This window comes from Sciurus vulgaris (genome assembly GCF_902686455.1).
Source record: "Sciurus vulgaris genome assembly, chromosome: 7".
NCBI lineage: Eukaryota > Metazoa > Chordata > Mammalia > Rodentia > Sciuridae > Sciurus > Sciurus vulgaris.
The window spans coordinates 67723761-67747420 of record NC_136467.1 but is presented as its reverse complement, the minus strand read 5'-3'; the positions used below and the strand labels follow the sequence as shown (position 1 = coordinate 67747420).

Here is a 23660-nt window from a genome sequence, read left to right as displayed (position 1 = left end):
TCTTATGTTTACATTTCTTCATTATTTCACGGAGTTAATCTTCCCCTAAAGAGAAATAAGAAAGTCTCTAGAATATACGAAAGCAATCTGACAGCATTTATGGTATCAAAGTAGTCATTTTGTGCAAACAAAAAACAGTGATTACTTTCAGAAGTGTGCCCCCACAGGCCTCCTAAAAGGTACTTCGTTCGGTGCCCAAGTAAAAATCAACAGGATTCCCTCTATAAAGTGGACGGCTCAAAGTTAAACGAGAAAGAGGGGATGCAGACTGCAGGCACAAGCACATCTCCTTCCCGTCCCCTTCCAAAACACACACACACGCGGAGGACAGAAGGAAAACGTGGTTTATTTATCACGCGGCAGAAACATCAGTAATAACGCAAGCATCTCAGAAACGCTTTACTAATTCGCTCTTTCTGCCGAATCTCATCCTCAACCCCAGACTGCAAGTCGGCTCTCCAGGGCTGGCAGGGCAAGCACCGCCCCTGCGGGTGGGCGGGGCCGCAGCTCTTTGGGCCCGTTGTCCCTGCAAGCCTGACTGGCGTTTGGTATGTGCGTCGGAAGAGGAGTCTCTTGTCCCTTCGCGCGGCCCGTTCCGTCTCGCCACCTCGCCTCCGGTAGCCCTTGGGCTGACGTGTCTGCAGTCACTCCGAGTCTCGGCGACTCAGGCCGTGATGGCGGACGCCTGGGAAGAGATCAGGCGGTTGGCGGCTGACTTCCAGCGGGCGCAGTTCGCCGAGGCCACGCAGAGGTGCCAGACTCTCCCTCTCCCTTGTGGAGCCCAAATTAGGCCCTGGGTGGACACGCGTGGAACTAGAGCTTAGATCCCTGGTCCTGGACTCCGGGCCTTCCAACTCTCGTCAACGTTCTTGCTTCTTCCCTTCGCACCGAGCCTGGATCGCAGTTCGGAGTCCTGCTGTCGGAGCGGAAGCCCCTCATTCTGGCTCCAGCCAGATGGTGGCGCGCCCCATCTCTGCGATGGCCTAGGCTGGTGACTTAGGGCTGTTTATTGAGTCTCCCTCTTATCCTCCTCTCCCACCCCTTACCAAGTCACTGCGGCATCGTTCCCTGCTACACACTTCCTGACTTAGAATGAGCTTGGAAGGCGAGACTAACCCCAGATACAGTACTCTGCAAATAGCATGTGATCCTTTATTTATTTATTTATTTATTTATTTATTTATTGCCTACCGTAACAGATCTAGAACAGACCCGTGAAGCCATCTGTCATTTTTAGGGATCTCAGGCCACTGACATTTTCTAGAAACCCACGAACGTTTGGGGGATATAATAGGAACACCTTAACTCTAGTTTTCAATATTATAGAACGTACTTACTAATGCCAATAGAATCCTTTTTAACGGGTGACTATTTCTTACCGGTGACATTTTATTGCTTCTCGTCCTGAAGGCAGTCAGTAGTCCCTTCATGCTATATTTCGTATTTTGTAGCGCTGGGAGATGCAAAAACAGAAACTAGAGCACAGTAAGTGTGTGGGTACCTAACCGTAGTAGTTGTGGTTTTACTAGGCCAAGTACATGGGTGAGGCTAGTGTGCACTTAGTTTAAAAGATTTGGGTTAAACAGAAAATTAAAGTAGCATAGGGCAGTTGTTTTTCCTATGTAAATTACATGTCAAAATTTTCTATTTAGATTTGAAGATTAAAAGAAGGCCTAAAAGAAGGCAAATTTGAAATCGAGTAAAAATGATATGAATTAAGTAAATGATATAAGAATGTGCAAATCTCCTTACCCTGGATAGATTTTTTTTTTTAACTTTTAAACTGGTATTGTTATACTAACAAAAGATAAATGTTTTATAATATAGAAGTTAGCGACTCCTTACCCAAACGTTTTGGAAAACTGTTTACATGCATTGTGTTAATTTTATGAAACACCAGTATGTTAAGTTCACCCTCAAAATTTTTTTTCCCCTCAGGTTGTCAGAACGGAACTGCATTGAGATTGTGAATAAACTGATTGCCCAGAAACAACTAGAAGTAGTTCATACACTCGATGGAAAGGAATATATTACGCCAGCCCAAATTAGTAAAGAAATGAGAGATGAGCTACATGTCCGAGGTGGTAAGTAATTTTGTAGTATTTTATTTTTGTTTCCCAGACCTTTGGAAGAAACACAGAAAATCTTTAAATTCTAAATACTAAATTATATGGGGGTTATAGGACACCTATCTCAATTGTTAACTTAGTAATCAAGCTTAATGTTTTTGAGGGGTTCACACAAACATGATCCTGTAATCTAAAGAAACTCAAGTAATATTACTTTACAAAAAAGTATTTTTATTATTTTGAGTTCCATGTATTATATGTGAATTCTTGACTATTTCTTTTTATAATTGATTAATTTATTTTATGACCAAAGTAGTGTACTTAGCTGCCACTTACCAGATACTATCTGTGAAAGAGAAAAAAATTTAAATTTTTTAATTTAAAAAGATCAGATTCCCCAAAACCAAGGCTGTATTACCATATTTATTTTTTAAAACATTTATTTTGTAAGTAGTACAAACTAGGTAACTCAATATTATATAGTGTATCACCCATCACATTATATGCTATTATTATGGTTAGCACGTAACACACACACACACACACACACACACACACACACACACACCACTGTTTTCCTTTGTCTTTTTAATATTTGGACAAACTACTGAGCAAACGGGACACAATTTGTTTAAAATATAAGCAGCTGTGAAAGCAGCTCTTCTTTGCATATTACCTTGGTGATGGTTTACTTTTTTATCTTCCTACATAGTGCTAATAAAATGTGAGCTGTAATTGGGGATATTTAATAAATTTTCTTTTGCTAGTAGGTAGAAACCTACATTTCAGGTTCAAATAATTGAAAAACTATTATTAAAAATAATTAATTTAATCATCAATATCTCTTTAGTCAAAGTAGATCAATTTTATGTTGTGAAGGGAGTTCAATACCCTCCATAACTCTGTAGTCAACTTGTATATCAGTGGATGTTCATACATATCCTTTTTATTTTTATGTAATAAAAATTAAATCATTGTCTCTGGCTTCAGCCTGAAGATTTAGCAAATGGTTTATATTTAAAGACATTAATTATTGTGACTCTGTGTCCTTTATAAAAAGACTTTATTCAAAACTTAAATCTATGAGAATGTACACTTTTTAGCTGCTTTGTACTTAGACATAATTTAAAATAAGTGAATGTCTTTTCTTTCAAGGTCGAGTAAACATTGTTGATCTGCAACAGGTAAATTTTAAATTTATAAAATTTTTGCCTTGATTTCTTAATTTTTAATCTTGTGAATTTATTCAGTGCCTTTAAAAGCATTGACTAATATTGGTATCATTTTATATAATGTTCATGAAAAAAAGTAGTCACAGTCCTCACTAATGCATTAAATCAAGTAAATTATGATATATTGAATTGATTTAATAGGTTCTTCCTTGGTCAGCTTGCTTATTCTTTACCAAATAAATTCAGTAGTTTCCATTTTATGTAATTTAGGGTCTGTGTCATTTCAGGAGAAAAATCAGTCTCTTGAGTTTCATATTTGTTGTCTCTATTATGTGGAAGTAATAGAGAAATAGAAGTAGAAGATATTTTCAAAAAATACTAATACGTGTGGTTGACAAGGTACGCTATATATAAGAAGCTAGGAAATCTTGTATGAAATGGTGTCTGTTGTATGAAAATTGTAGTTTATTGCTTAATATAAATTTTTAGCATGTGAAAATAGAATTCTTCAGAACTGAACAAAAATAAGCAATAAGTCATTTTTTGAGACCCTTAACAATTTCCAAATAAATTCAAAATTGTCTAAGTAATTTTTTTAAAAGCGTAGTCTAAATATATAATTTCAAATTTACAAACAGCCAGACATGGTGGCACCCAACTGCAGTCCCAACAATTCAGGAGGCTGGCTGAGGCAGGAGGATAGCAAGTATGAGGTCAGCCTCAGCAACTTAATAAGATCTTGTCTCAAAAAAGTGGCAGAGTACCCCTGGGTTCAATCCCCAGTACTGCTAAAACAAACAAACTTAAGAAACAGTACAAATTTATGCTAGTAGAATTTCTATTTATTTTCCAGGTAATTAATGTGGACCTGATTCATATTGAGAATAGAATTGGTGACATTGTTAAATCAGAAAAGCATGTCCAGCTAGTATTGGGACAGTTGATAGATGAGTAAGTACTTTATCTAGGAGCACTTCTTTTCTTTCTTTTTCAAATATTGTTTAAATGTAGACCAATTATAGCCAGTTAGGCATTTTATTTATAGCTCTTATAGTGCTGATTTTCTTTATAAATATTCCACTGAAAATGTAAATGCTTAATTATGTGGAATACCTAGTTGCAAATAATATAAACTATGTCTTTTTTTTCCTATTAAAGCAATGCAAAGCTATTTTTCCTTCTGGAGATCAACTAAATTCTCCCTTGAATGTGTATTCTTTGTTTTACCCCAAAGTTTGTCACTCTTGATAGCCTACATTCTCCCTTGAATGTGCTTCAACTTTCCTATAAACTTGTATGTCTCTGAAAATAAGAAGCAATAGAAAATGCAACTTTTACAATTTTTCTACATGATCTTAACTCTGAAAGCACATTCATACCAAAAATATTAATGAAGAATGACAAACTTTACAATATTAGAAAAACATCCCAAAATTTATCATTTGATTAACCTTGCGTTCATTTAGTTACATTGATGAGTAAAAAATTAAGTTTTAGAGTATGAATAATGAATATTTATCTACCAATACCTTTTTCATTACTTTTGGGGCATACTCTATTCCAACAGAAAATAAGCCTAAAAGATCCAAAAAATAAAGAAAAACATTATTTCTAATTGGTTTTTTCATTTCTTTTTTCAATATTAGCAACTATTTGGATCGGTTAGCAGAAGAAGTAAATGATAAATTGCAAGAAAGTGGTCAGGTAACCATATCAGAACTGTGTAAAACCTATGACCTTCCTGGAAACTTTCTGACACAGGTATTTTTTTTCTTAATAGGGTATTGTATCTAACAAAGAAGTGTACCATGAGTGCATGAATGTTTTTAATGCTTCTCTTATCAGCTGCATAGAAATTTTAACCAGGGTATCTGCAGTTTCCATTGCCCACTTACATTTTAGAAAACTTGCCAAAGATTTTAAGTTAGAAAGGGTACTCCTGGCATGTGGGTAAAGGCAAGGAAGGGGTGCTGCTAAATGTCCTACGTTGGATAAGACAGCCTCTTCAGCAAAGGATTTGCTGTCCAAAGTGTCAAAAGTGCCACTCTCTTTTGATGTCATCTTTTTTTTTTTTTTTTTTAAACAGATCAGCTATGCTTTATTGCTTAAGCATTGGAGGGATATATTTTTTTTGAGCTACTTTTTTGCCTGAGGGTTTTGTAAGTCCATTTTTTTCATTCCAGACTCTAAAAAGGGTATAATGAGTTTGGGTGATGTCATCATATCTGGCTGCTTCCTGCTAAAAGGGGCATCATTGGGACATCTTCTAGAGTTTCCAGGGTGGTGGCCCTTGAGATGGCAGAAACACATTCTATTAGAAACATCTGGAAAAGGTTAATGAAACATGAAAGAAGGGAGAAATATAAGACAATTAAGAGAATGAGGGTCATAAGGGACCAAATCCAGGTCAGGAGTCCTCCCCATCTTCCAGGGGAGGAGAAGATGGTTGCTAAGTTAGGTTCCTTTAGCTTTCTTATCTTATCCCTTACTAGTCTTGACTTATTAACATAGAAACAACATTATTCCCTAAGGAAGAGGCAAAGGCCACCTTGCTCTTCAGTAAGGAGATCTAGGCCCCAATAATTTTGCAGGATGACAGATGCCAGTGAATCCAATTGATTTTGCAAAGTCAGTACCAAATCAGCAAACTGTTGGATATCTTCAAAAACCTCTACTGACAAATTTTTATAGTAGTGAAGAGAGGTTCCTAGTCCTGCCACTCCTGTGCCAGTCTTGGCGGATCTCTCTCTAGCCCTATGAGTAAGGGAATAGACTGAAGGGCTCTCTTGTGTCTGGTGTGTGCCATTATCTGGGTAGTCAAACTTTGGTTATTAGGTAAAATGTCATCTTTTTTATTCCTCTTTAAACTGTCAGTATAATGGGAAGAAAAACAAAGAAATCTCACATATTCTCCTAACTTCAGGTACTTAATACTCAAATATCTTGATAGCGTAATAATACTGCTACCTGAAAACAAATGCTATTTCCTTGTTGTTTTTGTTGTTGTTGTTTTAAGTAGTTTGATCTTTTAAAATTGTGTAAGTCCATTTTAGAGAGTAAAAAGCACATGTTTTGGAGTTAAACAGCTTGTTGAATCCTTTTAGTGTCACTTCTTATTTATTTGACATTAGAAAAACTAATCTCTTTTGTGCTACAAGTTACTTATGTGTAAAATGGAAATAATTATATATTTTTATGAATTCCAATGAGATGTACCTATAAAGTAAAATGTCTAGTACAACAGAGGCACCCAATAAATGATAGTTTCATATTTACTAAAATAAGGGAAAAGCCAAATCTCATTTTAGATATATATCACTTCAAGAAAATTCAGCTTACAAAACTTACCAAACCATGATTGCATGAGTTTAATTTGTAATACAAACAGGATTGCTCTCCACATTAAGTGAATGAACTTCCCAAATTGCATTCCAAATGCTATTTAGTGTAATTTTTATACAGCATTTCAGAACCCCAAGTTCTATTTCACATGAATAAATATATGTTAATCATAGAGAGTCATCAGATTTTTAAAACATTATATATTTAAAACACTTAAAGACATCAGGCCAGATCTCAATTCTTATCAAACTGTACTCCTAAATACCTTTTAGAAGTATATATGTTCTTAATATTTTTTAGTTCTAATTTTTCCTGAATACCACAGGCAGTATTTTAAAAGTTTATTAAGTTGTTTGAAAATATTTTTTTGTCTCATGAATGTATCAACCAAGCTGACTTATAGATTTAATTTATTTTGATATGTGAACTGTGTCCAAACTTATTTCACACTCATCTGACCCCAGGCATAGTATAGCTGTGGAAAATACGCTCTCAGTTTGAAAACAGGTTACCAAGAAACCAGATTACCTTCAGGTTTAAATCTTTTGCTAAATATTTGTACCAGAGAAAATAATTTTTTCAAGTCAGGTTTTCCTAAAATGTAGAATCTTGGAATAACATTTATTCTTCTCTGTTATTATTTGAAGCTCTAGATAGGGTCTTCTCTGATACTCATGCATATGTCTTGTGTTTATATGTTGGAAGCTGCCTGTATATAGAAAACGGGTTAATCCGTTATTTTATTTCACATTAGAAATAGACCTTATTAACAAGGGCTAATAGGATAACCAAGCCTTTTATCATATAAGTAATTTGACTCATTTTTTGACTCTGCATGAGTTAATGTGATTTTCTAGATCCCGAAACTTCATTTTAGTCTATATATCTTATAATTTATGCTTGTTGAAATTTCTCAGTTATCAACGATACAACATCAGCATGTAGTAAGCATTAGTATACAAAAGACGGCAGCCTTACAACACAATGTTTTCTCCAAAAGGCAAAGAGCAGAAGACATAGATTTTGAAGCAAAAACAGAAGGATAGAGGACAGTTTTTCCCCTTTTAGTTATTTATAGTTAAAGTTGGTATTAAACTGACTTTTTAGTCTTTTGTAAATTGATTTTTAAATCATTTTTCTATTAAAAATGTTTCTAAATGGCAAAAAAATGTATATGCGTGATTTTGTTTATTCATATTAATAAAAATTTACATCTTTACCCCCAGGCATTAACTCAGAGACTAGGTAGAATTATCAATGGACATATTGATCTTGATAACAGAGGAGTAATTTTCACTGAAGCTTTTATAGCTCGACATAAAGCACGCATCCGTGGACTATTCAGTGCTATTACTCGGTAAGCATGTTTTAAAATATGCAGATTTATACATTTCTTTGATATGGTTTGCATTTCTTTTCCTAGCAACTCAATATTTGTTTGTTTTTTGTTTTGTTTTAATTTAAGCAAAATTTCATTGAGGATCCCATAGGTAGAAAGGGAGCTTCTGTGAAATGGGATGGGGATACCAGAGTCCCAGAATGAAGTCTAATTCTCTCCAACCAATCCCCTTCCCTTTCCTGCCTTTGCTACCCTCGTAACCCCAAATGCATATCTATAGAATGTGGCTTAAAAATTGCTATGTAGAACAGTATATTAAGGTCATCCTGGAATCATGGAAAGACCATGCAATTAGCAAAGTCAGAAGAATTGGGCTTATAGCTGTATAACATAGTAATAACCCTGTGACCTTGAGCATATCCATCATTCATCTGACTTCTCTGGGCCTCAAATGGGGTAGATGATTTTAAGCCTCTTTACCAAATTAATGTTCTAAGGGCTAGCATGTAGTTCAGTGGTAGAAGTAGTAGAATGCTTGCCTAGCATGCGTGTAGCCCTGAGTTCAATCACCAGGATCACCAAAAAAAAAAAAAAAAAAAGTTACCATTCTATAATACTAATGAATAACAACATTAGTTTCAAAATCACTAACTTTCCTAAAATTAGAATTTCTGATGTCTATGTGACAAACTGTAGTATACCAACTATAGTATAGATTTTAGAAAACATGTTCTCAGTTATCTCTCCTGTGACATACACTTTATTTCAGTGGCTTTGTGTCCCACCAGCCTTTAAAATGTCCAAATTTCTACCATTTTAAAACAAACTTTGAACTGCATTTCCCATTCTGTCATCCTGTTTCTTCCTTACCTTAAAGTGAACTCTTGAAATTGATGTCTACATTTACTCACCGCTTTCTTACCTTCATTCTCTTTAAAATTCAACTGTCTTCTACCACTTACATAACAGTGATGTCAATATAATTAAATCTAAAGCTGCATACAGTGGTGCATGCCTATTATCCCAGCTGTAGGAGGCTGACGCATGAGGATCTCAAGTTTGAGGCCAGCCTGGGCAATTTAGCAAGACCTTTTCTCAAAAGTAAAAAACAGATAAAAAGGGCTGCAGATGTAGCTTAGTGGTAGAGCACCACTGGATTCAATCTCCAGTACTGCAAAATCGATCAATCATTATATCTAATAAGTATTTTCTAGCTTTATTTTATTTGACTTTGTAGTAGTACTTAACTCCAGACGTTTTTTAAGTGATAGCCATGGTACTTTTTTTGGATTTGTTTTTTGTCGTTGTTGTTGTTTTGGGTTTTATTTTGTTGTTGTTGTTTGGTCATTTAACAAATCAATAAGTATTGAGCACATAATTCAAGCAATGCACAGGGATACAAAACACTAGAAGGTTAGGGAGAGTTCGAAAACTAATGGAATAATGTATGTGAAGAAATTGCCGAAATGATGTTCTGTTACCACAAATACAATACTATGTTTATCCTACAAAAATGGGCATTATCTTATATAACTATAATACAGTCATCCAAATCATAAAATTAACATTGACACATACTACTGTCTAGTCTTTGGATCCAATTCATAGTTTAGTGATGGCTCTAAAATTTTTTTATAGAAAAAGAATCCCATATTGCATTTAATTGTTGTGTCTCTTTAGTCACCTTTGATCTGGAAGGTTTACTTGGTCTTTCCTTGATTTTCATGACACATAATTTGATGGTATCTTACTGATATTTTTGAGGATCATAGGCCAGTTATTTGTAGAAATTCAGTTTTACTTGTCTACTCTTTTGTTTGTGTGTGTGGATATTCGAGTTACTCATGATTGGCAGGAATATTACAGAAATGACACTGTGTTCTTGAATAGAATTCTGTTAGGTGGCATGCAATTTAGTTTTTCAATTACTGATGAGCACATTGTAATCACTCATAGATAAATCTCTGTTAGGATTCTTCTAAAGCTATAGATTTTTCTTTGTAACTAACAAGTATTTGTGGAAAGGGCAATTTAGAACCATGCAATTTATTCCATTCATCATCAAACTATTTATTAAAATTACTATGAGCTCAGAGTTTCCCAATTTATTCATTAAAATTTAATCTATTATTATTTACATTTTCAAATTGGACCTGATTTAACTTGCGATAGGCTTCTCAGGCTGACTTCTGTGTCATTTTGGCATGGTCCCATCTTTCCTGGGTGGGGCATTTCTTTAATTTTGGGGATAAGATGTTTCAGGTTCACAGTGGTTTTAAAATTTCAGTTCAAACAATTTCCCTGTCCCTAACCTAGAATCAGCCATTTCTCTAAGGAGCCCTGATTCTTTCTAATAGAGTATAATATTTAGCAACCAAGGATCTGGACACTTAATTGCTTATTACTATTTACTTGTCCCTGCTTTCAGGCCATCTCAGTAGACAAGCTAGGGAATATACTTACACATTGGTATTTACCCATCTGTGTACTTATGTTTCAATATTTTTAAAAATGTATATCAAAAATTGAATTCATACTGATTCATTCAATGCTAACCCATCTCTATAAGTGTCATTACAGTTTTCTCCTTTTCCATATTTGTAATACCCTTATCCAACCATGAGAAACCTAACCCCTGTTATCTTTATAATATGTTTACTAATTTAATTTCCCTTATGTGACTGATTTCCCATTACTACTGTAGCTTTCTCTTCTATGTGGATATATTCTTTGTTCTTCATGGACTCTTACAGTAGGATCACCTACTAACACAAGAAGCTGCCAGTTGTTCCTAGGTAGAGGAACTGGGTAGCTGATTAATAGGAATGGAGGAGAATTCAGTTTTGTTGTACTCTGTGCATTTATCATATAGTCATGAAGCAAAAACTTTTAGCATATTTTTCTATTAAAAAGACATGTCTTTTTCCTTTACTAAATACTATAGTGAATTTAATTTTTATCAAGATAACCTTTTTTTTTCATTCAGAGTCCCCAAGTTTCTATGTTCTCTGAATATGTATAGATATAAGAAAACAAGTTTTAATCCTGAAAAGATGTTGTTAAGCCATTTTCCTGACAATTCCACTTAGTGCACCATATCATTATAATGGCCTCTTAAAATTATGAAATTATGAATTCTGGTCTAACTTCAAAGAAAACATATCTCTGAGTTAAAAAGGGTTTATAGAAAGATGAGCATGAAGCAGTTAGTGAGAAGAATGAGATACACAGATATGCTAAGCTATATTCTACTCCAAGTTGAAATAAAAATTCAAAGTTTCATCAAACAAAAAAATCCTAGGAATTTAGTATAACTCCATTCAACATTTATTAAATACCTACAGTATGTTATATACTCAGAAATTAAAAAATAAAGTCCTTTCCAAAACCTTCAACTTCTTGTAGGGATGTACTTAGTTGGAAGCAACAGAAAATGCACACAAAAATATAAAATATTGGAAGTTTGTATTAATTACTATAAAATAAAAAGAGGAGAGCAAAATTCATGGAGCAACTGGACAATTTGGTTTTAGTTTCTAAACAGTTTGGCTGATAATTTGGTGTAAAACAAGTTAAAATAAATTGATCCACTTCAGAATTTGGTAAAATAATAATTTAGTAAAAACTCACCAAAGAGAGATTTTAAAGGATAACTGTTTCTGCTTTCCTCAGTTTGTAGCATAAAAAATTTACAACATCCTAAATAATCAACAGTAAGGCATTAAAGTAGTGGACTTAAAAATCTTTCAGTTATATAAAATTGAAAACAGACTAACCTTAACTGAAGAATAGTATACTGGCTTTAAAAGAACAAGAAAAAAAAAAGTTATAGTTGAATAAAATGTTTTGATCCTTGTGTTCAATTTACTTCACTTAAAAAAAAAGTGTGTGTGTGTATTATAAAAGAAATACACTCATAGGAATCTATCCAAAAGAAATAAAAATGTATTTCCAAACAAAGATGAACACAAATGTTCATAGAACATTATTCATAATAACCCCAAACTAGAAATAGTCCAATGTCTATCAACTGACAGATATATGCAAACTGTGATCTATCTATATAGCTATTATTCACCAATGAAAGGGAATGAACTACTGTTGGCATGCTTCATCATAGATGAACCACAACAACATTCTTATACCTATTGATTCATTTTTCTCCCAAAACGGAATCATGTGACATTCACTAAAATATTCCCAAATGAGGAATTTCCCAGATAGGAAAGAATGAAGAAAAATAAATATAATCAACCCTCCACATCTATGGGTTCTGCCTCTGTGAATTCAACTAACCACAGATTGAAAATATTCAAGGAAAAAAAATATGTCTGTACCAAGTCTATACAGGGTTTTCCCCCTTCAACATCACTGTATAAACAGTACAATAAAACAACTATTTATATCACCTTTGCTTTCTGTTATATATGATAAATAATCTAAACATGATTTAAGGTATGCAAAAGTATATGTATAGTCTATAGGGAAATACCACACCATTTTATATGAAATTTGAGCATCCATTGATTTTAGATGGTTAGGGGACAGTCCCTAGAACCAATTCTCCATGGATACTGAGAGATAAATGTATACAGTAAGGATAAGACAAGTAATCGAGTATCATAGTAATCTGAGGGGAAATTTAGTGGAATGGGAACATAAATCCATCCTGGATTACAAAAGTGAATTGAGGGCTGGGGAGATAGCTCAGTTGGTAAAGTGCTTACCTTGCAAGCACAGGGCCCTGTGTTCAATCCCCAGCACTGCAAAAAAAAAAAAGTGAATTGATTTCTCTGGTATTTCAGTAGTATAATTCTGATTAAGAATTTCAAAATTTGATATAATTTTTGCCTTTTTCAAATTTATTTGGTGGTTTTTTCTATAAACACTAATTCTTTTACTTTTTAATTCATGTGTAACCATATAATGAATATTTTCTTATTTTTATTTCTCTCTAGGCCTACAGCAGTGAATTCTTTGATTTCAAAATATGGATTTCAGGAGCAGCTTCTGTACTGTGAGTTTTGTTTAAATTATAAGTTAGTTGCTTATAGTAGTTAGCTTTCCATCAATATGACAAAATACCTGAAATAATTAACTTACACAGAGAAGAGCTTTATTTTGGCTCATAGTTTTGGATATTCCAGTTCAATATAAGATAGACTTACTGCTTGGAGCTTCTGGTGCTATGTCAGATGACAGGTACAGGGACCCTGTGGCAAAGCAAACCTTTTACATTAGGAGCCAGGGAGCAGAAAAAGAGGAAGAAGCAGGATCCCACAATTACTTCAGAGTCCACCCCATTGACCTCAGCACTTCCCACTAGGCCCCACCTCCTAAAGGCTCTACCATCTCCCAATTGTTCCACCCTGGGGCCAAGCATTTAACAGATGGACCTTTGGTAGACATTCAATATCCACATCATAGCCGCTGAATATATTGTTAACATAAAACTTAATAATATTAATTTTTTCATCCTTTAATCTTAAAACAATGTTGTTAAATAACTTCATGGTCTGAAAAGGTTTCCATATAATAGTTTTCATATCTGTATCGATCTGTATGTCTACCAGACATTTAGTATTGGCTAATACTGGAGGAGTGGAATGAAAATTCTACATAAATGAAAAAAAAAAAAAAAAAAACTTATGTATACAGACTACTATACATAGAGATTTTAAATTGTAGGATTGGGAATAAGTTTTGCTTTTTTTCCTATGTTTTTTTACATTTTTAAGTATGAAAGTAAAGGTTTCTCTAACAAAATTTTTGCACAGTGTATAACAATAAAAATAGGACTAAATTTTTAGTATTCAAACACTGTATCTCCCTATTAATCTTGGCTTATTATCTGTTGTGTTGGTGTGTTTGTGACATTCTTATGCATTTTCAAGGGTCTTTTTATACTTCACTGGAATACTTTTTAAAAGCAATGACTTAATCTTTCAATTCAGATGATATGTGTAAATATAAAAATTTTAAGTGAATGAAAAAGATATTCAAGTATTCAACTAAAAATTTTCACTGTATTTTTCAGAATATGAATTTTCATTTTAAAATTTTTGACTAAGACATTTAAAATTAAACTGTAGTTGGAAGCTATGTAATGGAGGCTTGACACCATTTCACTATAATATAAAGTTCCTCAAGTGATAATTGATAACTTGACAACTTTAGTCAGAATTAGAAATAGATTTTTGTATAGTCACACTAAATTAAAAATCACATTTTGTGGTCTACTGAGAAATCTGGATTTTTCTGATCTATTTCAATTTGTTCATCATTGAAATTCTGAAATTCCAATGTTAATTAATTTTTTTTACATTAAAGGCTAGTTTTTAGTGCTTTTTTTTTTGTGGTGCTGAGGATTCATTTATAAATGATTCCTTTCTGCCTGCTTTTATCTTTTTTAGAGGATTTTCATAGCTAAAAGAATAAAACGTTTAAATTTTATGGTTTAAGTAAAAAGCATAAGTTTGTATTAATTGCAGCACTATGCATTTTTCAAACTGCCCTCAGTATTATGATGGTAGTGGTGTTAGTAATGATATTTAGTTAATATACATCAAGTGCTTACTGTGAGGCCAGCTACTGTTCCAAGCACTCAATTTGAATACTACAACCCTGTGAGGTAGATACCGTTATTGTTCTGTTTCACAGAGAAGAAAATTAAGTCATAAGCTAGTGGGTGTCAGAGTTGAAGTTTAGTCTTTTTAAGTCCTACTCCAAGATCCATCCTCTTAACCATGCATTATTACTTCTCTTATATGAATAATTAAATGTTTTTCTGTTTAAACAGTGTGAATTTAATAACTTATTTAAAACATTTTTATAACTATTTCACACTGCTGATTCTAAGATGTTCCAGGTATCTTGTTTTTTCTAAATATCAGGAAATTAAACTAGCTAACACTAGCAGTTGAATATTATCTATTCTCAAAATGATCATTCACTTTAAAACCAAATCATGAAATAAATAATGGCATGTTAGTTTGTGTTCCAAATAAACAAACAAAAAAAAAACCTTCTCGATATGTTAATATTAGTCAATTACCAAAAATTCCCTGAATTTACAACCTGATTATTACTGTAACTGGAAGGAAAGTTTTATTTAATGCATAACTTCATATATGCTATTTACATTTTAAATTGGTTTTTTAAAGGGTAAGAATAAACTGTGAAATAATAAAATATTTTTAAGATTTTACCTGTACTAATTTAGTATTTATATGTGTTCTAATTTTGTATTTATATGTGTTTGTTTTAAGCTGTGCTTGAGGAACTTGTTAATAATGGGCGCTTACGAGGCACTGTTGTTGGTGGGAGACAGGACAAAGCTGTGTTTGTCCCTGACATCTACTCCAGGACGCAGAGTACTTGGGTGGATTCTTTTTTCAGGCAAAATGGCTATTTAGGTAACTTTTTTTTTTCTTTAAAACTAAAATTTCTTTTTAATACTAAAACATTATTGAAGGGTATTATACTAACTCTGGAGTTAATATGTACTTTACTGTTGTTGATTGTTACTAAACTTCTAGTTATATTGATGATACGAAACTTCAAGTTTTTTAAACTCATAAAAATAATTATACTATATCTTATATTTTCTGAAGCAGTCCAGTTTTTTAGTTACATCATCTTAGAAATATTTGACTGTCAGTTGTAGAATGTTCATTATTCATTTGTATCTAATACTGTAAGAATATCAAAGTTACTCTAAATTCTGTTTCTGAGGTCCTACTGTCATATAATTAAAAAATAGTTTTATAACCCAAGTAAAACCACATAACAGATTACTTCTCAATAAGAAACCTACAATGAATAGTTTAAATATATCCTAGGATAATGAACTTCATTTATGTTTACTTGACTTCCTGTGATTAACTTCTTAGTTTTTTCAACCACAGAATTGAATTAGAACTTTGTTATCTAGTTTTCCTAAGTGTGATTATTTGGAGTAAAAATTATATGGTAAGGAAGGTAGATACCTCCAATAACTAAAACGTCTGTATATTTAAATGTCTACTTTTCTACTTTAGACTCAAGCACTACTTTTGTCCTAAGTTGTCTGATGACACATTTTGAAAAATAGATTCCATTCCTTAAATATAATAAGCAAAATGGATTCCAGTTTTTGTTTAATCATTTAAATCATTACCTTCTCCTTCACTCCCATTTTTGATTGCACTGCTCTAGTCTTCATGTCTTCCTTTGGCCCTTCAACTGGAGAGGGAACAACAAAGCTGATATTCAGGAAAATACTTGAACCAATTTCTCTACACGTATCTTTAGTTTTAAAATTTTTATAAAGTAAGAAAACCAGGAAATAAGGTGCAATACATTTCTGCTTTATTCCTAAAAATAAGTTTTGGTGTTCTGAACAATTATTGAAATGCTCATTAGGCATATCCCTAAAAAATATTAGAATGCAGTATCTTTGTGATCAAAGAATAAATATTGGTGGAACTTTTTTTGAGATTTCTAAAAGGTGTAAATGATTGACAGTTCTTTCCAACTTTGTGATATATTTCTAGAATTTGATGCCTTGTCCAGACTTGGAATCCCAGATGCTGTAAGCTACATAAAGAAAAGGTATAAGACTACACAACTCTTGTTTTTGAAAGCAGCTTGTGTTGGTCAAGGACTTGTGGATCAGGTGGAAGCATCAGTAGAGGAAGCCATCAGCTCTGGAACATGGGTTGATATTTCAGTATGTTTTCTTTTTCTTTTTTTTTTTTTTTTTTTTCCTTAATCTTCTTTAAGCCAAGGACACATATTTTACTAGTATATGGCCATTTAAAATATTAGGATACACAAAGGTAGTCTTGACTTTACAGGTCAATTTTTTTAGTCATTACTACAACAAAAATAATTTAAATTATTTTATACTTAAAGTATTTCCAACCTTTAAAATAAAGAGTAACCTTTACATGTCCGTAGTAATCTCCAGAGTTCTATAAATCTCAAAACAAACATGTAAATAATATAATACTCATATCAATCCTGATATAGAAATCAATGAGATTTTTCATATCTTATCCAAGCACTTCTACAACCACTGTCATCAGGCACTGTGTAGCATTTGTTTATCTCTTATCTGTTAATCTCTGCTAATACGTTAACATAATCTGCTTTGGAACTGATAGTGTTTTACTTTAGTGTTCAATGTTGACCTGCCCTTCATTATGCCAAAAAGATAAGTATAGGTAAAGATAAATAAGAGACCAATTCATTATTTTTTAGTTAGGGGTCAGAACCTCTTTATAAAGTAGGAAATTCCATTTGGGATATGAAAGTTCCCAAGAGTTTTTATTCATGGAACAAAATTTATGAAGTACTTTCTCCTTGCCAGGCATCATTCAATTTATTGGGTATGTGGCAGCCAAACTTTTTTGCTCTCAGGAGGGACACTTTCATTGGTGAGAGTTAATCAAAATGATAATTTCAGATACTAGAAAAAGCTAAGAGGACATACATTTTGTGGATTTGTAAGAGAGGGGAGCTTAGTGTGACTTGTAAGTTTTGGTGTTTTGAACAATTATTGAAATGCCCATTAGGCATACAAGTGAGAAAATTACATAGGAAGTAGGATATATGATTCCAGAACTCCCAGTGGTAAGGAAACCAGAAATATAATTTTGGGAAGTTATCAGTATAAATGTGGTTCCTAAAGTCACCAGACTTTATGAAACCACCTAGAAAGATTGTATGTGTATATATTATATGTGTAATGTATAATATATGTGTATATATTATGTGTATAGTAAGTATTAATATATATAATATATAATATATTCACATATATGCGTATATTTTATGTGCTATACATAACAAATGGTTTATCTGTATTATATTGCATTTTCATACCATTTTTATTTTGTAATTCTAGCCTCTGCTTCCCAGTTCTTTATCAGTTGAAGATTCTGCCATATTGCTTCAGCAGGTGATGAGAGCATTCAGTAAACAGGCTTCAGCTATAGTCTTTAGTGACACTGTTGTGGTCAGTGAAAAATTTATAAATGACTGTACAGGGTTATTCAGTGAACTGATGCACCAGAAAGCTGAAAAGGTATGCTATATTTCCTTTCACTGGTTTCTCAAAACAGTATTTTCACATTAGAATCATCTCATGTCTTTTGAAAAATGGGATAAACAGTCTACCCAAAACTGAACGCTTTGAATTATACATCATTTTCCTTTAATAGAACATTCTTTATTTCCTCTCACAGATTCATATTTCTTTTTCTTCATTCTCATCAGAATATATGTTAGAACTTGGGGAAATAATTTTACAAATTGAAATCACATAAATGAAATTATACGTTTTTCAGTCAAGTCATTTGAACATATTGCTCCAATTTTGAAACATCAAAATATACAACAAACCTATCTGTGAATATGTAAAAATATACAACATATGCATACTGTACACACACACAATATATGTTTTTTGGGTATTTTTGTCTTTTTTTTTTTTTTTTTTTTTGGTTTTGGTTTTGGTTTTGAGCGGGGGCTCCTGGGAATTTAACTCAGGCACTGAACCACATCCCTAGCCCTATTTTGTATTTTATTTAGAGACAGTCTCAGTGAGTTGCATAGTGCCTCCCTTTTGCTGAGGCTGGCTTTGAACTCATGATCCTCCTGCCACATCATGAGCTGCTGAGATTATAGGCATGTACCACCATGCCTGTAAATAAATGTATTTTTTAAATCTATCAGATCCTCATTAATTTTACCTAACTAGGGTATATAAATAGATGGTGGAATAGACAAACATCATTAGCCTATGTACATATATGATTACACAAATGGTATGAATCTACATCGTGCACAACCATAGAAATGAAAAGTTGTACCTCATTCGTGTACAATGAATCAAAATGCAGTCTGTAAAACTAAAAAATAAAGATAAAAAAATAAAATAAAAAATGGTAGAGTTAAAAAAAATAAAACAGGTAACTACCTGAGGAAAGAAATTTTCTTACTGTCAAAATTAGTTTTTCAGAGCACCTGCTATCAAAGTATTTTGAAGTAGGGGCAGTGCCAGGTCTGTCTCAATGACTATTCAATTCATAGTTCTAATTAATAACACCATCTCTTTATAAAGCTTACTCTAGTAGATAAAACATGCCCTGTATCTTAAACTGTTAATAAATTTCATGTAGGCTTAATAAATATGTAGTCTGTATTTTGCTATTCTCCTTTTAAACTCTTTGATTTGACACCAGAAAAACTAAGTTTAAACATGTTTATTCTGTATATGACTTTGGACAAGTAGACTTCCAATTTCCTTATCTTCAAAGAAAAGATGATGATACCTACTACGTTAAGGAGAAATATAAATAAAAGGACACATATCGATGTCTGGTACAGGTTACTAAATTGTTATTTTTGTTTGTGATCATGTACTGAAATTAAAACATGGTTGTCACTTTTTTAGTGTTCTTCTCTCTAACCACAAAGAAAGGTTCATAAAAAGGCAATTGTATTACTTGACCCATCAACATTCTAAGCATTTTTCTTTAGAAAATCAAACAGGAAATTACAACATTTTTTACATGAAAATGTACTTTTTTCTCTAGAGATTCTAGAACCCTTTCCCACAAGAAAGAACAGGTCTGTAAACATGGAAATAAATAGTTCATTGTTGTAAACACAAACTTTTAAAAAGCAGATAATCAAGAATGAATCCAGAGAAAAAAACAGGTTTATGTGAATTAGTGTACAACTCATATTTGGTTATCTCTGGTTGAAAAACGTCATTTTCATTATCTTTCTCATAATCTCAAGTAATCAGGTGTTTCTGAATTTGAGAGTATCAATAAACAATGGTAAGACCAGCCAATAATAGCTGAAGAGAATTGGATATTGTGCTATGTGATTAGCCATCAGTTCAGCAATCACATAGGCTTTCTCATTAGCTAATAATACATACTAAAATCCAAGAACAAGAGAAGAAACTGATTTTTAGCAAGGAGAAATAACCTCACAATGGCAGTTGTGATACAGTTTGATAGTTTTTCTAACTTATGTGGTATATAAACAACTTTTACTTAATGCTTTTCAAAATGCTACATATATTTGACCATTAAAAAAACATGTTTTATTTCAGGAAATGAAAAATAATCCTGTGCATTTGATCACTGAAGAAGATCTGAAACAAGTTTCCATTCTAGAAAATGTCAATACAAATAAAAAGGATAAAAAAGATGAGCGCAGGAGAAAAGCAACAGGTAATAAGTTGTTACCAATTATGAAGATTGAAAGATGACTTTATTTCCTGCAGTTAACTTTGCATTTACTAGACCCTTTGGAATACCTTTTACTTGATCGATTTGCTTTTAATTTTAACTGCTTATATCAACCAAATCTTTTACTAATGAATTAAATTTATGCTAATGGAATTATGGTGATTATGTATTCTGTTTTCTCTTGTAAAAACAAAAAAAGGAAAACTGAATTTTATGATCATGCCCATCTCCTGTTTTCCCACTTACTCTCTGTATTCCAACCCAGTAGTCTGGGTTTTTTGTTTGTTCTGTTTTTGGTTTTGATTCTCAAAATTTCAAGTTTGAGGCCTTTGTACTAGCTACTCTCTTTATTTGTAAAACCCTGTCCCCAACCTCAAGTAACTGGTTCCTTATCTTCATTCAGAGCTCAACTTTAATTGTCTCTTCCTCAGAAGCTTTCCCAACTCCTAAAAATAGTAGCCATAGTCACTGTCACATTATCTTGCCCTTTTCTTTCCTTACTTCATCACTGTGATGTGTTTTATTATTTGGGAATATTTTCCATCCCAGTTAATGGTTGTATTCCTAGTACCTAGAGCACAAGATGTCATATTTTAGGTGATCTCTAAATATTTATTGAATGAGTGAAATTCCCAATGAGTCATTGTCTTTTTAATTTCTGTTTTAAAAACTTTAAATAAAGTCACTGGGAACTATTCTAGGTAGCACTGGTATACTACTAACTTTCCATTCTTTTATTCTCTAGGAAAAAGTTATTAGTGCCATATCAGAATTTTTTTAAAAAGATATTCAGTGTTTTTCATTAATTAATACAGCTATATTAAAAATACTTTATAAAAACTAAAGTTTTACTATGGGGATTCATTCTTACTTCCTTGAGAGAGTTTCCTCTTCCAAAACCTTTGCAGTGAAATCTTGCAATGGTCTTGTGAAATTGCTCTCTATTCTTTCAGGAGAATTATAGTAAGTCATTTCAATGTATCATAGTAGTATTCATAGCTTTGCGTGTTTTATCATGTTTGAAGATACTGCTTTAAATGCACCTTAATAAACTTGTGAATTATGTCAGGATAACTAGTTTATTTTCTTTCTTTCTGAACATTATGGTCATAAGGATTTTTAATTCATTGATAGTGCTGTTGTATTTCAGTAGTTTATTTACAGTGCATGAAATCATGTCAAAATCAAATGTCCTTCTGTAAGAAACATTAACAGATATGAAAGAGCGCATTCACTTTAGATGTGTTCTATTTGAAAATAGTATGTTTCCATCATAAAAGTAAGGGAAAGTTAAATTAATAGAAGTCTTAGTTCTAGAATATGATGAAATCTAAGGAAATTCTATTTAGAGTTTCTGTTTAGAAAGATATTGTTAATTTATAGAAATTCTGATAGTTTTTTGAAAAAAAAATCTTATATGAAGAAATATAGTTTCAACATTTTATGACCCATTATCAGTAATCCTGTTTTGTAGAATAGATATTTGAATGTAAATATCCATTTTTTTTACTTTTATTGACAGTGTTTCGGTTTGCTTCATAATTTTTATTTATTTAGTCTTTAACCTGTAATTGGTAATTATATTTTTCTACATAACTATCATGGTCAACATTTATTAAGCACCTGGAATATTTCAAACATTTCTGTATCCCCAAAAGTACAAACATTGAGATGTGCTCCTTGCTGTCAAAGAATTTTTGAACTGGTTGAGTGGTCGGCGGATCAGTATTTTTCCTCTAAAGATGGGTAATACTCTTTCGAGCAAGAAAGCAAAACCAAATATTTTAGCTAAATTTATGAAGTTTTATAATAGGGGGTTTCAGTGATGCTGTGGCAATAGAGTTGAGCAAATGAAAGCACATTTCTTTTGGAGGTAAAAGAAGATGTGAAGGAATGAGTTTAGCTAAGAAAAGATCAGATGTAGCTACAGAAGTGACCTAAGAGGAAGACACTGCTTTTAGAATAGGCAGGAAAAGGTTGTCTAAATTCAAGAGGTTTCATATTTTATTATTTATTGTTTTTAATGATTTAATTTACTTTATCTTTCTGCTCTGAAGTTAAATACAGTAATACATGTCATCATATTTCTAACACTAATATCGTTTTCATTGTGTGATACTAACTAGTGTCATTTTCCACCAGAGGGCAGTGGAAGTGTGAGAGGAGGAGGAGGGGGCAATGCCAGAGAATACAAAATTAAAAAAATCAAGAAGAAAGGAAGAAAAGATGATGACAGTGATGATGAGTCTCAGTTATCTCACGCTGGTATATATGTTTACCCTTTCTTTGTGCATGTGTGATTTTTTTCTTAATAAATTTTCTTAAGATTTCATATCATTAGTATATATGCTTATACAGGAAGTACTTGCTTTGCATAGTTTCACTGGGTACAAGTTTTGATAATCGTTAAGTTAGTTAAATATCATCCCACCAATAATACAGCCCAATTTTCGGTAACCAAGTTACCCTGATATATTTACTGCTAGTAGCTGAATAAAGTACAAACTTCACTGCTAGCTCTTCAAGCCATGAATTACTATGTAAATAATAGATGCCTATTATGATCTGTGGCTATTAGGTCACTGATTTTTAAGGTTTGTCAGTAATTGATCACTGTACATACATTATTCTTTGTGCACAAACAAAAAAGCATATAGTTGTTTTGCCTTTTTGTCTCCCAGTGATAAACCCATGTGACATTTTTAAAAAATGAAAATAAAGATGAAAGTACAAAAAAAAAATGAAAAGTGATGACACTGGAAATAAAATTGGAATCAAGCATAATGGAGTAATAGAAGGAATGGCAGACTGTGGGAGTGTCAACAGTGCCATTGTTCAGGAGACTCTAGCTACAAAAAAGAGGAACTTAGTAAAGGCAGACTTACTGACATGAAGAGAAAAAATGGTTATGACAGAAAGGATGAAAATTCCTTAGAGATGTAAAATTAGCAAAAAAAAAAAAAAAATCACATGCAAAGAACTCTTGGAATTTCTTTAAGATGTTGGAAGGCCAAGGATAAAGTGTTGGAAGCTGATCCAACTTTATGCATATTTAATTTTTATAACAACACTTAAGTGGTTGGTTGTTTATGTCTAAGGGGGAGAATTAATTAAGTGCATCTTAGTGTTCTTCAATGTTAAGTTTGCAAGAAGCATTGTATTTTGTTTTTCTAAATAAAATTACACATGATTTTTTATTTTTCTGTAAAAGAAAGAGTTAAAGAAACCATGATACTGCCCTCCTCCTCATCCCCAGCAAAAAAAATTGAAAACAATCCTCAAACCATAATTTGAAATATGTTCCTTTTTCACAGACTTTACTGCATATGAACTATAGCTGAGAGATACAAATTGCAAAGGACGTGGCTACAGCTATTAATGTGTTCCTATTTGTAATAGCACAGTTGCTTAAGATGTCTTTAAAATATTTAAGAAAGGTTGAAATGGCTACTGTTCTTATGCACAAAACAATGTTAAAAATTATCTT

The 23660-nt window shown here is 32.5% G+C and overlaps 1 protein-coding gene across 1 annotated transcript in view; it reads left to right on the top strand.

The window, feature by feature from the left end:
• Positions 1-425: 425 nt before the first annotated feature.
• The window catches only part of UFL1 (UFM1 specific ligase 1), a 31753-nt gene continuing 8518 nt past the window's right edge, over positions 426-23660 (top strand). The window contains exons 1-12 of the mRNA XM_079147124.1: positions 426-751; positions 1939-2084; positions 3225-3253; positions 4095-4192; positions 4888-5002; positions 7810-7940; positions 12881-12939; positions 15191-15337; positions 16457-16632; positions 17812-17991; positions 20035-20155; positions 22316-22438. Coding sequence (XP_079003250.1) covers positions 675-751; positions 1939-2084; positions 3225-3253; positions 4095-4192; positions 4888-5002; positions 7810-7940; positions 12881-12939; positions 15191-15337; positions 16457-16632; positions 17812-17991; positions 20035-20155; positions 22316-22438 — 1402 coding nt within the window. The 5' untranslated portion in view covers positions 426-674. The remainder of the gene's footprint in view (positions 752-1938; positions 2085-3224; positions 3254-4094; positions 4193-4887; positions 5003-7809; positions 7941-12880; positions 12940-15190; positions 15338-16456; positions 16633-17811; positions 17992-20034; positions 20156-22315; positions 22439-23660) is intronic.